The 18,023-nt window shown below is 39.7% G+C and overlaps 1 protein-coding gene across 1 annotated transcript; it reads right to left on the minus strand.

The window, feature by feature from the left end:
• Positions 1-303: 303 nt before the first annotated feature.
• LOC306884882 (terminal nucleotidyltransferase 5A-like) lies at positions 304-11,767 on the minus strand. Its single transcript, XM_079441113.1, has 2 exons — positions 11,408-11,767; positions 304-2,330 (listed from the first exon to the last, which is right to left on the minus strand). Exons 1-2 carry the CDS (start codon positions 11,561-11,563, stop codon positions 1,305-1,307), a joined length of 1,182 nt encoding a protein of 393 aa, XP_079297239.1. The 5' UTR covers positions 11,564-11,767; the 3' UTR covers positions 304-1,304.
• Positions 11,768-18,023: the final 6,256 nt, after the last annotated feature.

Below are 18,023 nucleotides of genomic sequence, written 5' to 3' on the forward strand. Positions count from 1 at the left end.
GCAACCACAGGTTCATCACATTAGCAATGAATTATTTCATTAGTGTCATAATACTATCTTGATATCTTGTTATCTAATGCAAGGGAACTAAAATAGCAATTAAGTATACAAATACAAATACTGTAGTAAAAATAGCATTCAAGTTTAGGAACATTGACGTTATGATTATTTTGTAACACTCTATGAATATGATTATTTTCCTATACTCTTTTTATTGTGATACATGTGCACGTGTGCACATGCATTTCTACAAATATAGGGAAAAAAGACTAGGAGCAATTGTAGCTATATTTCTTTTTTTTTAATGATTTGGAAAGGAAATGCCCTTGCCCTGAAAATAGAAATACTGTACTATACAGTAGCCTGGAGAACAAAACAATAAACATTTTTAATTTACATACATGTCAGTTTGTAGTTGGTTTCAGGCACTTGAAGTCGCATAAGTAACATTCCATTAAACTGCTACATCTAAAGTCTTTGGTCGTCAGTTTTTTTTCAAAGGAAAGTAGCAAAACACGGTCAGAACTGAACATAGTCTCCCAGCTGTACTGTTTTCTTGATTTTGTTTATTTTTTTCATAACTTCAACAAAAGCAGTTTCATAACTTAAAAATGTTTCACTTATAAAACATGAATGGGTTACACATACATAGAGTAGAGAAGTGCTTTAGACATTTTTCCACCTTCTTCCCAATGTGCATTGTTGTTGTTTCATCCGCACTGGACAAAATCCTCAAAAAAGAAACCTGAAATATTTTGAGTCTTCCAGTATAGTAGAAACTGTGGGTGGATTGGTAGCACCCACATAAAGACACAATATCTCATATTTTATCTATATCCAATTTTGCACAAAAGAAAAAAAAAAAAAAAAATTGGATAGTGAATCTCATGACACCTTAAAAAAAACATGTCTAGGTCATATTTCAGCCCAAAATCACAAGGAAAAAAATAAGAAACTATATTATGCATAAATAAATTTAAGCCTGCTTTTAAGACCATTAAGACTTTTTTGTCATTGTAACATAATTTTAAAGAAAAATTAAGTACAACAATTTTCCAAATCCTAAAATGTGTAGTATTTGTTGTAATATCTAGATTTTCACTTTAATTCTCAAAAAAATATGAAAGGCTAACGAGAATCACAACTGAGAAATGGTCATTTCTTTACACAAAATATGTTCTTTTTCTGTGAATTGTGACGTAGACGTTTTAAAGAGATTCCCCCTGGAAAGTCTGAGGATTTTAACCAAACATCATCTGAAAAAAGCAAATATTCCCCAGCAGTGTTTTTTGTCCCTTTATGGCTCAGCTACAAGGCAGCCATGTCTGATAGGAGTTGGTACAGGTGGAAATTGGCGAATGCACATGTGCTACATAGTAGTTGCTGAAGTTGACGTCTCTGACATAGGGCGCCGGTTGGTAGTAACAAGTAATGTTAGACAGTGCAGGAATGGCGTTCTGTTCAGCCAGTACACGTAGCGCCAGAGAGGAGATGAGTGCGAGCGTCTGCCTCCGCTCATGACCCATGAGACACACGGTGCTTTCATCCACCACGCGATGGAGAGTCACGAGGCAATCGTAACGCTTGTGCTCCATGCCGTTAAAGTGGTTCTGCAGGTACGCCTCCAGCTTCCTCAGCTGCTCATTGATGTCAGGGAAGTCGATGAAGAAGCGCGAGCACATGTAGCGCTGGAGCATCTTCATCTGTGCCTCGGACACTGGACGGAAACCTCTTACCAGCAGGTGGCAGTACTTCAAGAGCCCACCGCCACGGATCTCTTCCGGACTGTGCGTAGCGATGATTTTGGCGTGTAGGTGTCTCAGCGCTTCTCCAAAGTCTCCATACATGCTCTCTCCGAGCACAGTGGGATGGAAACTCTCAGACATGGGCGTCTCGGAGCAGCGGTCGAAAAGCAGCAGCGAGTCCAAGCCGATCTGAAAAGAGTCCACGCTGAACTCAAACTGCCGTCGCAGGGAGTCCACAAACTTGAGCTCCACGTTTTTGCCAGTGTTGTTGGAAAGTGAGATGAGGCTCCAGCGGTCCGTGTCATTGCAAACCTTCACCAGCTTCTGCACGTACACTTCCTTCAGGGTCAGGGCGGTGATGCGGTCCCGGCTCACGCCAGTAGGCAGGAACTCCAGGAGGCTATCCAGGACCACGTCCTTCACCAGACGGAAGGTCTTGTCATCGGTCAGACTCAGGCCGAAGATCAGATCCAGGTCTTTGTAGCCCAGGCCTGTGTCCTGATGGAGCACATAACTGGCAGCTGAGCCGTTCAGCTTCACATCGCGCACCACTACGCCTCGTTCCTCCAGACGAGCACGCACCACCTACAGGTGAAGGAGACACAGAAAGAGACACTATTAAAGGCAGGGTAGGTGATTTGGTTCAAAAACATTTTTTGTTTTGCTGGTTGAAAGTCACTTCACATCTCGATGGCACTCATTAAGTTAAGTGGTCAAAATGTATTTATATGTATTTACATCTTCTGTAAATACAGAAAATACAAAAATAATTTGTCCAATAAAAATGTTCAGTCTGAACATTATGATAGGCTGTCCTGCCTGCCTGTCAAATATGTATTTGCATACCACAAATGCCATCGCTCTTAATTTCGAAGGTTAGTCTCTGGACTGCCTGAGTGTGTTTGTGTCTTTTGGGGGGCGGTGTGGCTTTGCAGAGTGATTATGCAGGGAGGGTTGGGATTTGCTTTCAAAGCTAACTTGTTATTGCTAAACTTTCCGAAATCGCCTACCCTACCTTTAAGCGTGATAACCTTTTTTTTCACAAATTTGACACAGATTCATATAATTTTATGAAAGGGGATGGAATGCTTAAGACAGTGTTTTAGTGACCGTTCAGTCACATGTTCAAGACGATATTTTTACAAACTCAGGAGCAATTGGACTCAGTCTTCCCAGCAGCCACAGGACATCAATATGATGTTGGACACGATGTCAGACAGATGTAGTATTTTGGTTGAGAATGAAAATCGGGTTGACGTCAGTATTTGATGCCAATTTTTGACATTGACTTAACATTGGTTTTGGTTACACAACCTAAAAACAACAAATATCAACATCAGCTGAAGCTGGTATTGGACATCAAATTAACACTGACATTAGACGCTGAATTGATATTGAATTTTGATCACCCAACGTCGCAACTGAAATGTAACCAAATATAAACGTCTTATGACATTATGTGCCTGCTGTGTTGACTCTGACTCAAACTATGCAGATGTTCTGTGGTCTCTGATAACTAAATTTGTGCCACTGTGTATCTCTGGACCAAAGTACACTGTATGGAGAGGCTTGTGTGACACTGGTGCAAAACCAAGCTTCATATACCCAGAAATAAAAGAATATTTACACTGAGTCATTTAGACCCTCCGCTGGCCTCTGTCTTGACTTGGTCTCGGTTTCGGACCTTGGTCCAAGTAAAAACCGAGATCAGAAGAGGGTTGAGTCCATTATACAACCCTCTTCTGGTCTCAGTCTTGACTCTGACTCAGCTTACCTGGGTCTTAGCCTGGACTCTTGACACAACTGGTCTTGAACTCTTGAACTGGTCTCGACACAAACCAACTAAAGCCTTCTACAGACTGGACAATTTTAGCAATTCTATAAGATCATTGCAAATCACACTGTGCAAAATTGACTTAATAAACTTGGGTAAGACTGTACAACATCTATTGACACACGTCACTATAGCAGAATAAAACATCATCAGTATGCGCTAGTGGTAAAGCTGCGAAAGAGGAAGGGGTAAGAGCTTGAGGAAAGCCGTTTTATGTTTTAGCGCCATGTAGTCTTGAGTTCATGTCACATTTTACGTGGGTAAACATGGGTTGTGGCACTGTGCGATGATCATGAATTTCTGACAGTGTCAGAAAATTATTGTAGGCTATCTTTGGTCGCAAGACCTTGACAATGGGCTTCTTTGAACCTCCCTCACTGTACGACACAGGACCACCAATGAGGAGCCACAATTGCTTCACAATGTCAATTTTTATCTGGGACAGCTGAAAATCGTGCAGTGTCTCAGGCTGCAGTGTCTTTCCACCAAACATCACAGGATTCATCAAATCCATTAATAAAACTTTCATATGTATGGGCTGTTGTTTTTCCACTAAAATTGATGCCATTTCCTGAAGGATGATGTTATCAATATAACTGATATTATTAATATAACTGATCGATGTGTCATTAGATGCCAGTGGAAATCTTGTGGAATGCATTTAAAAATTGTAAAATGTATAAAACAGAGCAAGGTATTACTAAACTCTCACTAACTGGTTACTGAAAAAGCAACTAATTCAGTCAAAATAGATAAATCATGTAAGGGGTGATTTTTCGAATTCTGAATGATGGGCTTGCAACTTTGTGAATAAGGCTTGCAATCCAACTGTGGGGATCAATGCAACCCTGGTCACACCTTATTTGAACTGTTTTGCCACATAAAAACTGGGCATTCACAACGCACAAGCAAACAGTATCACCAGTGAAGGCACTACAAGTCTAGACATTCAAGAAGAAGAGGAATTACGTTGGTTTAACAGACCAGCAACAATAGAAGGAAATGTCAATCTTTCTTTCTGAGGTTCATGCAGTGCAGTACTGTAATCTTAATAAGCTTCTGTTCTCAGAAACAAACACACACCTCTATCAGACTAGACACAGGTGAGAACTGAGATGTAACTCTTCACTAGAGAAAGGATTCTGTTTTCCCTAGGAAACTGATTAGTCCTGGGAAATGACAAGTCACTGCTGGTCTTGGCAGCTTTCTTGCTTTCTGTCCTTCTAATCTGTACATCTTTCTCTCAAACACAAACAAAGACAAGAAGGCCTCCAAGAAGACTCCAAAGCCAGCTGACATCAGCGAATGAAAAACTTTTAAAACGATTGACATTCATGTGATTAGACAGAAATGGCTATAAAATAAATGGAGCGTTATATTATATTGAGAGTGACCCACATATTTAACCAACCCAGTAGTGCATCCAAGAGCACTGACGAAATGGAGAGTCTCCACCCAACTTGACATTTGAAAGTCAAAGATGCGATTTAGTCTGGGTCAAAGACCTAGAAAATTGAGAATCTGTGAAACTTTTTAGTCTAGTTCTCTAGTCTATTGGCCAGCCAGAGCAGAAGAGAAGTAAGTGGATCCAGTGGAGAAAACGTCACCGCCATGATGCTAGGGGTGTTGTGGGTGGTTGTGAGAGCATTGATATGAGGTTTCTAAACTGATACAAGTAGCTTTCAGAGCATTGCTATACGGTTGCGTTCTGGGTGGTTACCAGAGTATTGTTATGCAGTGACTAAGGTGTTAATATGCGTTGCTATATATTGTTTGTACCACTTTTTCCTTTCTCTTTGTCTGTCTCTGATTTATGAATGTGGGCTTATGCATTGTCTACCCATCACACCACATGATACTGGTTGACCTATTTGTCTGCAGTTGCATAATCCCAGCAGTGTCTGTACCTTTCAGAAACTAAATTCACCATCAGATATCTGTCTGAACACTTCTGACAACCAGTCTAAAAATGACCAGGTGAAAAATCTGAGTAAAAAACTAACTACAAGACAATGGAAAAGCACTCAAGATGAAAAACGACACAGTGCTCCAGAACAAATGTTGGTTTTCTGCGATATAGCAAAGGTCGGGACATAAAATGAAGCTTTTAGATCTGTTTCCACGATGGAACATTATACATCTGAATGACCATGAAAAACAGCTGCCGGAAAACATTGTTTATTTTTTTTCCAGCATCGAGAACCAGTTAATTACATTGGAAACCAAACTCTTTCAGACAGATGGCTCAAATAGGGATTTTTTTTATATTTTTTTTTTATTTTATAATTACGATTAATCATTTTTGGCAGCATGCACCAAATATGAGACTGGTAACACTTTAGTTTACTGACAAATTCTCAGTATTAACTAGTATTGACTGTTTATTAGTACTTATAAAGCACATATTAATGCCTTATTCTGCAAGATTAACTAAACTTAACAACTACTTTACTATCTATTAATAAGCAGCAAATTAGGAGTTTACAGAGAAAAAAAGTCATAGTAAATAGTTAGTTAGTAGTGAGAACTTGTCCCTGAACTAAAGAGCGTTCATATACAGGACATGTTCACTACCAGCAGACAAACACACAGAGAGAGAGAGAGCGATAGGGTGCATTCACTCTAAAAAGACAGCCAAATGAATGCAAAATCTTGAGAATGACTCTTTAAAAATAACTATTTAAAATACAAGGCACAATAAAAGGCAACAGTGATTGGTGAACTCCCATAAAGCCAGTGATGACAAAAATAGTGCACACTTATTGTGATTACAATATCTATATAATATATCTCCACTGAGTCGATCAGTGAGTCTTTAGCCAATCATGCTTCAACAAAAAAAAAATTCAGGAATTGCATTAGGAAGTTCTTAAAATTTTGGAGAAGACACTTTTACAAAGCAAGATTACTGAGACTATTTTCTCCGTTTAATGTCATTGTTATTTAAGAGAAATGAAATCTCATTTCTGATCTGTACAATTAAGACCACATTAAAATAAAAACATCTTGCTATACTGCAAAATCCTTGTTTGACCATTTAAATCAGAGGTGCCCAATGCTGTCTCTGGAGGTCTACCTACCTCCAACGTTCAGCTCCAACACCTGAGCCAGCTGATTAGGATCTTTAGCAGTACTGCTTAATTACAGACAGGTGTGTTTGATCAGGGTTGGAACTGAACTCTGCAGGAAGGTACTGTAGATCTCCAGAAGTAGGATGGGGCATCCCTGGTTTAAACCAAAGATATATGGTATTCTATACAAGGTAAAACCACAAGGCTACTTCCTTTGACCCTATGTGAAAGACTTGTTAAAAAAAAAAAAGGGCAACAAATACATTGTTCTGACTGCAGCTGACAACTCCTTGGTGACACGTAAACTCACGTCCTGTTTTGTTTTCCAACCTAGCTAAAAAAGGTTCTCTGTTTTATTTGTGGGATGACTGTTAGGCAAACTTGCACAGCAGGCCAGCAGAACAGCATCATTGCCCCCTGGACACCGACAACCACTGTGAGCACAGTGAACTGCCAAATGTAAAGGGATGAATGAACCACTTACGAGTCTCTGACACTGGCCCAGGCTCAGGACGTGAGTCAGTGAATCCACTGTACTAGAATAGACTATGAAGAGTTTTACCCTTTAAATCTTTCCCAAAAATTCACTTAATGGAATCTTTGAAATTCTAGCTATTGGATGGCCATGTGGATAATCCTATGTGTTATATGCTTTAAGCACTTACTCATACATAACTTCCATTACACCAGTTCTGTGCTCCATTAGTAAAGACTTTGTTTAAAGAATCATTCATCAGATTTTCCAAACAACAACCCAAAATGAAAAGTGTGTCATCATTTGCTCACTCTTATGCTATTCCATACCAAGACGTTTTTTTATGTGGATGACAAAAGAAAATTCCAGCATGTCCAAAGCGCTTTTTCAAAATGAACACTAGGGATGTTGAGCACCATAAAAGTTGTCCACATGACTCATGCACTATTGTCTTCTGAACCCAAATTATCAGTGTTGGGGGTAACACATTAAAAGCAACGAGATTACTTTTTCAAGTAACTAGTAAAGTAACGCATTACATTTATTATTTATTGATTGACAGCTCTCCTGTCCTCATGTTGAGGGAAATCAGGAGTAAGTACAGAGGCATTGCGTACACTGTGTGAACATGTAATACATTTACATATTGTAGAGTTAACGAAAGTTATCGTGTGCATTGTAATGTTCAAAGCGGATGTCATAACAAATGGCAGTAGACCGGGAAGATTTTAAAACGAGTGGTTTATTCATAAATTCACACGACCTTACCTTCACACTGTGGAAATAGAAGACAAGACAAAGAGTGCATCACTAAAAGAGGCTGAGCTACATAAGGTCTACACTTGACAGAAAGTCTTACAGGTTTGGAACAACATGAGTAAATGATGACAAAACATTTAGATTCTTGAATTTCTTGAAATAGAATTTCTCTGGAGGTCAATATTACCACTATTTTCCCCCAAAAAAATATGCATTTTACACTAAAAGAAGTTTTAAAGATAAGGGTGTATGGTTTAATCCATTGGTCTCAAACTCCATTCCTGGAGGGCCACAGCTCTGAGTTTAGCTCCAACCCTAATCAAACACAGCTGATCCAGCTAATCAAGGTCTTCAGGATCACTAGAAACTTCCAAGCAGGTGTGATTTGGAGCTGGTTGGAGCTAAACTGTGCAGAGTTGTGGCCCTCCAGGAATTAAGTTTGAGACCATGTAATCTATACCTCACACTGATTCCAGCCCCTGGTTTTAACCAGGATTATGTTACATGCTGGAGGGATGAATTCCTTTAAGACATCAATTCACATACTCAGAAAAGCACCTGTTCTAAGACAGGAACAATGGGAATGGCTTAGATGTAGAGTATGTGTATCTTTTCAGATAGAAAAAAAAAATTAGTTTACACTCTGGCCAAACAGAAAGACTTACCAAGCTCCTCTTTACCACACGGATGCCATGTCAGCTCTGGCCCACAAGTCTACTGTTTCCAACAGGATTAATCCACTGTTAATCTTATGTGCCACAAACAAGCCAACTTTGTCTGCTAAACAGGCCAGTGTAAGCCAAGCAACACTGCAGTAATGATACCACTGAGAAAAATGAAATAGTGGTGATTTGTGTCAAGAGAGTTTTTTCTGCACTTGGTTATAAGGATGGTGAATGCTTTACAACAACACCAAATACTGATACCAGGAAACAAACAACCTTCTGGTGGGCCGATGGCCAACAAATTTGAGAGTTTGCTTCCTGGTGGTTGTAGATGTGTAATATTGAAGACAAAACTGCAAAAATACGGCAAGCTCCAATCAGATTGCCTGAATGCTACTTAACAGTTGAGATGCACTGGTTTTTAGCAAAAAAATTATGTTTCCACTGTAAAAAACAAAAATTATACTATCAGTAAGTCATGGCAACCTATGTTTTTCAATTTACTGATCAAAATAAATTGAGCAATTTCAACTTTCATATCCATTATATGACATTTTAAGTCAGTTTAATATCAATTAAGTTGAAATGCCTTGTACATCCAAGTTAAGGCAGCAACTGAACTTAAGTTTTTTAAGTTGACATAAAAGGTGGAATTTTATTCGGTGTAAAAATGAACTAATTACTGGACTTGATTCAAATCTTTTAAAGATATTAGAAATAAGAGTAACAATGATAACTGATGAGAGTTACTGAGGCAATTCCAAGCAAACTACATATTCATGAGCAGAATTGTATATTGTTTGTCTTCTGTCTGGGAAATAATCTATACTTATTACGTTTGGAAGGACAGTAATTCTGTGGACGTAATTGGATGGAAAGTAATGAAGGTGTTTTCAAGGTGTTTTGAAAAATACTTTCAGATAAACCTGCTCCTAAACAAAATGTGGTTGGTTGCTTTATATGTCAGTCAGACAGTCTCATCCTGTCTAAATAGGCAGTTTTGACCAGCCTAAACTGTGAAGTGTACCAGATTTGGGGAGTCAAAAGTCTGGCTATGCAAGACTACTCTTGGTAGGTTGTAGCTGTAGAGTAACTGTAATGACTGTTAAATTAACTACTGACCTTATTGAGAGAGTCTTATTTAGAATAAAAGTGGATATAGTGTCATAAAGACAATCAAAAAAATCATTAAAGGTGAGATACTGCAAGACCTAAAACCTTCTGGGCATTTCTGTGGTTCTCAGATACAACCAGATGGTAGAGCACTTTCATTTGAAAGGTCAGTGAAGTCATCAGAGAGTGGCCTAATTTCGAATAGCCCATTTAATATGGCTGGGTAAAATATAGTATATATATATATCTTGTTTCACAGTTAATTGTGTGAACTGGCTTCCTTGCAACAGTGAGGTTGCAATTAAAACAAGCTATCTGAAGGGAAATACTCCATTCCTTAAAAAATTAGTCAGATAAAATATTGACGTACACAGAAGTAAGTTTGAAACATTTATTTCTGTTAATAAAAATGATCTATACTCAAAACTTCATTCTAGTTGTATTTTTATTTATTTATTTATTTTTATTCAAAAATGAATCTGTTGAGTGTATATTTGCGTATGGAATAATATCATAAATAATATGAAGAGTGTCTCTGGATGTTAAATAGATTAAAGCGAGAGAAGTGAAGTGATTGCACAAACACCTGCTGATATCTGCTGGAATTCAACACGGAAGAAAAGCTGCCACATAAACCTTTTCCAGTAAGACTGCATAAGTCATGACTGACTGCAAAACAATGTATCTATTACAGTATAATTGTCATGAAAAAATAATCTTCTTGGCAACTCGCTGTGAAACTGACAGATTATACTGAAATGTAAAATGAAGAAGAGATGCTTAAAAAATGCTAAAGTAGAGATGCTTAAAAACTTACTCTTGACAAAAGTACCACAGAACTTTAAACACTAGTGTTTTAACAATACCTTAGTGTAACAAATTGTGCATCAATTTGTCAATACATTAGTAAATTCATATTGCATTAATACATCTTAATTGAAACATGAGTTAAATATCATTTCCCTTTGGCTGATAATGCCAGATTAATTATCCAATTATTTCCTGTTCATGACACAGGAGAAATAGCATGGATTAACAAATTGTTTCTCATAAACAATTATCTTTATGTAAATATGATTTTATAAATCCAATAATTCCTGCTCTACATGGATGAGGTTGAAACATTATAAAATAGCCAATAAACTCATACCTATGACCATACATTCAGTTTCTACATCGCTTGGCAACCATGAACAGAGCCGACAGTTCCGATAATAAACTTGGAATATTTATTTATTTATGTATTCATTCTGGTGCTGTACAGAAATATTATTAGAATCCTATCTGTTTCGTAACCATAAAAATTTGAATTGCGAAACATAACTTTTTCAAATCTTAAATCAAGATTTAATATTGAAAGTTTCTGTAGTACAGCCCCTGATTATTATGAATATAGTCCTATATTTAAGTATGTAAATAAAGTGTCTTTGATCATAGTGACTAACACCAATTTACTGTGGCGTTTATATACATATATATATATATATTTAAAAAAAAAAACGTTTTTGTGAGCATTTGTGAAGAAAATAAATTGTAATCGTAAGAAGTGTAAGCGTATAATGGTTTTGTTTTGTGTCAGAGTGAATTCATTAGAATCCTTCTGGAATGTTCTAAATTATTGTAACACTTGGAATTGGAGTTCTATCCACATTTCTTACTGCATTCCATTTTTAACATAGAAAACCCATAAAGTAGCGAGTTCGACCGAGGTTCATAATGTTTTATGTAAGTATGAGATCCTGTACCTGTACGATATGCCGTGGCTGAACGGAGAGTGTAGGGAAGTTTCCTCGGCCGTGGATCGGGACACATTCTCCCAGGATGGAGTCCAGACGCTGCACCTGCTCCCACGACAAAACACAGCAGCGCCGGCTCTGCTCCGACACATCGGCGGAGGACATGGCCAAATCCGTCCGGTGAAGACACGCGTCTGTTCGGTGGATGTCAGCTGGATGCTCCGACTATATCAATTCTGGTTATTTCGGTTTAAATTCGGTTTCAAAGCGTGGATTTTAAAGTTTATTTTATCAACGCAACAGAATCCAGATAATTATCGATGCACAATGGACCTCTGGCTACTCACTCCAGCCTAGCGTTCATTCACTGAATCTGGAATAAGCCTACAAATACATTTAACCCTGACTCATTTACATACGCGGCTCAATTGGTCAGCTTTATGAATAATTAGAACGTCGATAAGAACTGAAGTCTATGTGCCCGCCCACCTCGCCTACGTCACATTCCCCGCTGCGCTCATTGGCTGTGGGAGGAGCGTGCGGTTGTGTGGGAGCATGTGTTTGGTTTTTTGTAAACACAAAGCAGGATTCTCAAAGCTAGTTAGTTAATTACACAGCTTGTTCAATAGTACATCTATGATAATGTATTCACATTGTGTTCTCACTGCCAGGAGTCGCACAAACCCTTAAGCGTTTGACTTACAATAGATTTTGCCTAAGTATACACACTCTCATAAAAAAAAAAAAAAGGTTCAAAAGGTGCACTCATATTTTTTTCCTTGTTTACCCCTAAAGGATGCATATAAGTATCTCATTCCTTTTTAAGCTGGTTAAATGCCATTTGTCTCTGGTTACTGTGCCATTGTGACACAATCTGTCAGTTGTGTTATTACAGCAGCTGTTCTAAAAGAGTTATGTGACCTGTTATCTTTTTTCTTTTATATACAGTATTTAGTTTTTCATAGCATGAGAACTCAGCTCAAAAGGAAATGAAACTGAAGAAAGACAATATCATTTGTACACATAGCCTATGCTGGAAATCTGATATATTTTTATGTGACTTTGGAGCAGCGCTCTGAGTGGTTTCAAGCAATCTAAACGGGAAATTCTTCATAATAATTTGTATAAACAAAACATTTATTACAAGGGAGTAGCCTACCATAGAACAACATTCTATAAACATGATGCATGTAGTACAGGAAAGCAATTTACAGAACAATATTTAGACATAAGCTGAACAGCAATAAAGGGAAGAATGTGAATGATAAGCAGAAAAAAATGTGGCACCTTGAATGAACTAAACAGGAGATAATGAGACACATTATCTGCGGTGAAAACTATTTTTGATCTAAGTATTTTGTTAGGTAACCAAAACTGTGTTCAATGTAGTGAGAGAGATGTATTATCACTGAATCAACAGCCAAATGAAACTCAGATGAGGTCAACTGTAAATTTTTAACAATATTATGCCTCTTATAAATACAATTTACTGCCTTGTGTATTTGGCTCCTGGAAGTCTTAATCTTTGGGTCTGGTATTATATTTGTTAAGTCCCAAAGGAGGTTTAGGCCTTTTATAACCTGCTCAAACAGTAAGGCCTTACCTCTGCAAACATCCTTTACTTTCCCAGGCTCCTTATAGCAAACAGAGAATGTCCTTAGCGCGAAACGCTGCTTTTATATGACTTTAATCCTGCTTCTATTCCATCACAGAAATGTGATCTATAGCTGCTGGCCATTTAAAAGACGTCATCAAGTCGACTGACATGTTAAGTGTAAAGTATCATGTGAGCGAGCAGAAACGAAACTCTGGCAGATAATACAAAAGAGAAGCTTTTTAGAATACTCTCATTGTGATGATCTCTGTATGCTCATGAGGAACAGGTTGAGAAACTGAACAGATGTAACAAATGCTAGTCCATCAAGCTGTCACAACACATTCAGATATACATGATCGATTGATTCTATATCATTTGTGGTATTTCTGTGATTATTGAATGACACAGTTATACAACCTTGTGTTTTCAGTGCTAAAACATTTGTCTTATAGTATGTGCTGCTTTAACAGAGCTTTTTAAATGCTCACAAATGTTACTATAAATATCTTAGAAGGTAAAGTATAAATCTACAAAGATCCAGTTGTTACAGATTGTGGTTGTAGACGAAAAACCAAACGATCATGAGAACGAAGTAGCATCAACTCACTTAAATCCATTTATTAATATCAAACTCAGACAAATAAAAGGACAGAACTGAGGACTTAAAAAGGAAATGGAACAAAGGAGTTAACTAGATTATAAATGCAAAACAGGTGAAAGGAATAAACGATGATGAACTTAATTAGAACAGGAAAACCCAAATAAGGACAAGCAGGAACTGAACAGAAACCAACACGTGACACCAGTATTGCTTACTAAGATTGTTGCTAAGAAATGTGTCTGTGTGTGTTTGGATAGATCAAGATTTTTATTTGTCACATACACAATAAAGAGTCTGTGGTTGCGTTTGATGTCTGCCTCATAAATCCATCTGAAAGATGATGCTGGAACACACACATTTGCCAAGGTAGTTGAAGTTGTAAAACAAGTTGTAAAACAAAACTAGTATTGTGATGCTTTGTGGATGCTAACCATTACTGGATAATGTCTGTATTTAATGTGATGAACTTTTCTTGCGGTTTGAAGTTAGTTCTGATTGAACGTCTAGCATCAAAAGATCATACAATCATTAAATACAATCGTATTTATACATTTGTGTGACTTTAGTGTCCAGATATTTGGTGGGACTGTATTGTTGTGTTTGATAAGGATCACACCGACACATCAATTAGAATCAACTTATCATATCTCTTTACTTAGACTCATGTCCCAGACCCCAGTAAATGAACACCTACATTGGTCAGGCATAACAGAATGCTTTCAGCACAATCAAACTCGATGCATCACTGAACACAAAACACAAACTCAATGCATTATCAAACAACACATTTGTGAGAACCCCCCCCCACCCCCCCCCCCCACCCCCTTCGGGGTTTCAAGCATGAAATGTTGACACAAAGTCCTGTAATTGCCCTGGGCGAGAACGAATGAGGACAGGCCGTGGAGAAACAAGGGGATGAGGCTGGGCAGCCTGTGATGGGCAGGCACAAATCTCAGCTGCCAGGTTGATAGGCATGTCTGGAGCCTGTGCAGGAGCTATCTGAGGTGTCAGCTGAAGTGCTGGGGTGTCCTGCCAAGCTGGGGGTGTGGCTTGAGGTGTGACGCCTGTTTTATGTGCCAGGGGCGGCACTTTGCGGAGGTGGCTTGCTTTCCACCGTGTGCCATTGCTGAGCAAGAATGTGGCTGGGCCCAGCTGATGAGTAACTTGGAGAGAGGCAGACCAATATGAAGCGAGTTTGTTATCTCTGTGGGGCCTGCAAACCCTGACCCAATCTGCGGCCTTTATGTCAGGGACCTTAACGCGTGCTGAGAGATCGAATTTCTGCTTCACCCTGACTCTCGGTAGTGGGCCCTTAGGCAGTGCGGGGCTGAGCCTGTTCAGGGGAATGTGGAGCTCACGGCCAAGCATGAGGAAAGATGGAGAGACCCCCGTCGTAGTGTGTTGGGTGGCCCTTTAGTGCAGCAGTGAGTGATGGATGGCCCGTGAGAAGCTCCATCCCTGTAACAAGTGCGCTCTGAGACTGTTTTTCAGTGACTGATGGAAGCTTTCGATGCCACCATTAGCTTGGGGGTGATAGTATGGCATGCGGATGTGATGAATACCTTTTTTTGAGGTAAGTTGTGAACTGAGATTAGCTGCAGGCCATTGTCAGTATTGATCATGTTTGGAAGGCCCCAGCGGGAAAACAGAGAGTCCAGGAAGTTAATTATGACCTGAGAAGTGTAATGAGCACAGGCCATTTCGAATGCAGGTCACAGACAACTACTAGGAAGCAGTGGTGATGAGGAACTCCCTGTATCTCACCACATATGTCCAACTGCAGGAGGTCCCAGGGCTTCGATGGTCAAGCAAAAGGTTGTAAGGGTGGGGGGGCCTGATGACCAGTCTTACCGCTTAAGAGACAGGCAGCACAATCTTTCACCAATCTTTATCTATCCCCGGTCACCAAACCCGGTCTCTGCAGCACTGCTTCAACTTTACAATACCCAGGTGGCCCTCGTGAGCCATCGCCAAGACACGTGCAAGTAGGGTGCAGAGGCCGCGTGCCACACAGGTGTCATTCCAGCAGGACAGCTCTTGCTTTATTCTGGAAAATGCTGCCAGCCCCTCTGGTACCTCCTGAGGCCAGCCATTCAGAATATAGACTCTGAGCTGAGAATCGAACGGGTCCGCTGCCTCCTTCGGTTCTTGTAACGATACAACAGCCTGGAGGGTTGTGTGTAACATCTGAACATTGTCTCGTTCCACCTCATCTGTGTCGGTGTGTGTGTGGTGGGGTGTGGCGGAGTGGAGCGGAACAGTAGATCGGCCACAACATTGTCTCTGCCCGGGGTGAACTTCAGGTCAAAGTTATACTGGCGAAGACAGTCGGATCAGCGATGTAGCCTCAGTGGCCTGTGGCCTGTCCCAAATGTGGAGAGTAGTGCTGTCGGGGAATGGTGATCTGTCCTTAGGGTGAAGGCATGGCCATAGAGATACAAGTGCCAAGGAGGCGACCTGCACAGCTGAGCTGGGTTCGGGAATTCCCAGTATGGCATCTACATTTGATTGAAGTGGTGTGACACCATCGGCCGACAGCTGGAAACCCACATATTCAATGGTCGGTGCAGAGAAAACACATTTTTCAGCATTGAGGGTTTGTTTGTGTTTAGCTAGGGCTGCAAAGAATCTGCTGAGGCGTTCATCGCTGTTGGGGTGGAGAGGCACTTGTAGGTAGCCCTGTCTAAGATCCAGTTTAGAGAACACGGTGGAGCCATGGAACTGAGCATTGAGCTCTTCTGAGGTAGGCAGAGGGAACCTGTCTGGGATCACTGCCTTATTCACCGCTCGCAGGGCGCCACACACCAGTAGGGCCCCTGATTTCTTCTGTGCTACCACCAGGTTCGAGACCAGTTCCACTGCCAAGATGAAAGTTTCAAAGGACTGTAACCAGCGAGTCCAGGCAATCGGAGACTCGCCGGGAAGAGCAAGGACAGGAGCAGGAGGTGGTAGTGCGATATCAGCCATCCTCATCGCCAAATGTTGTGTTTGATAAGTATCACATCGGCACAGCAAGTAGCATCAACTTATCGTATCGCTTTACTTAGACTCCTGTCCCAGACCCCAGCAAACGAACACTTACATTGATCAGGCATGATAGAATGCTTTCAGCACAATCAAACTCGATGCATCACTGAACACTAACTCAATGCATTATCAAACAACACATTTGCGAGGACACAACATGTATGTTGTCTGTTGAAGGTGCTGTATAAACTAAAGCATAAAAATAACAATACATTTGCAGATATTTGGGAAGCATGCTAAGTTTACATACTTGTTTCTCTGAAAAGCAATGCTACAAGCCAGTTATTTTGCTGTGAATTGTGTTTTCCGTGTCGGAATGTCTGTTTTTGTTTTTGTTTTTGATCTGTGTGACTCCACCCACTGCCAGTTTACCCAGTAGTATAGTGTTTCTCAACGTGGACATTCGAGCATCAGGGGAAGCAATATGGTCTGCCACATCATAACGCTGTCTCTACACTGGATTCATCAAAGCCGAATATCACTTTTGCCTAAGCATAAACAAGGCTGATAACATCAAATACGTTCTTGGGTACTTTCCAAAATGGCAGAAGACATAATCCGGGGAGAAGAATGGTTGAGTAAATTGTTATTTTTGTTTTCTTTGCACAAAAAAAAAGTATTCTCGTAGTGTCGCAAAACTGAAGTTGAGCCACTGATGTCACATGCTTTGTTTTATCAATGTATTTACTACGTTTCTGGACCTGGGAACATTTCAGTTGTGTTGCTATCTATGGAGGGTCAGATAGCTCTTCGATTTAATCAAAAAAGTCTTAATTTGTGTTCCGAAGATGAACGAAGGTCTTACGGGTTTGGAACGACATGAGGGTGAGTAATTAATTAAATAATTTTCATTTTGGGGTGAACTAACCCTTTAAGTTCAATGCAGTAGCGTAGTTTCCCTGTAGGAGAAATATGTATTGATTCTCACATGTATTGATGTTAAATTTCTAAGCTAGCACGTGTGAGTGAAGCTTGTAAATGATGCTTCTGTCAATTTATTTACTCGTATGGAGTTTATTGTGACAAGCTAATGTGAATCTTAAGAGATGTTAACTCTGAATTGTGCTGTTCTGTGTAGACTGTTTTTGTTGTTGCCTGATTCCATCCTATGGCATGATCAACTGTGAGCTTATGTGAGCTATGGCGAGCCAAACCCTGTGATTCTGTGAAGGGCCTACTACAATGTTCAACTCGGACCAGTCTGCACCGTGGGACTCTTTTCAATTGCAGCTGTTACTTCACACACACACACACACACACACTACCCAGGTAGTAGGAGAAAACAAGGCCTTGTACTTACATTCATCTAACACTACACACACACACACCAACTTGTGAAGGAACCAGGAGGACATTTGGACACTTTTTTTTTCTTCTTCTCTTTCTTTGCTTTCTCGGAC

This window comes from Barbus barbus (assembly GCF_936440315.1).
Source record: "Barbus barbus genome assembly, chromosome: 19".
Lineage (NCBI taxonomy): Eukaryota > Metazoa > Chordata > Actinopteri > Cypriniformes > Cyprinidae > Barbus > Barbus barbus.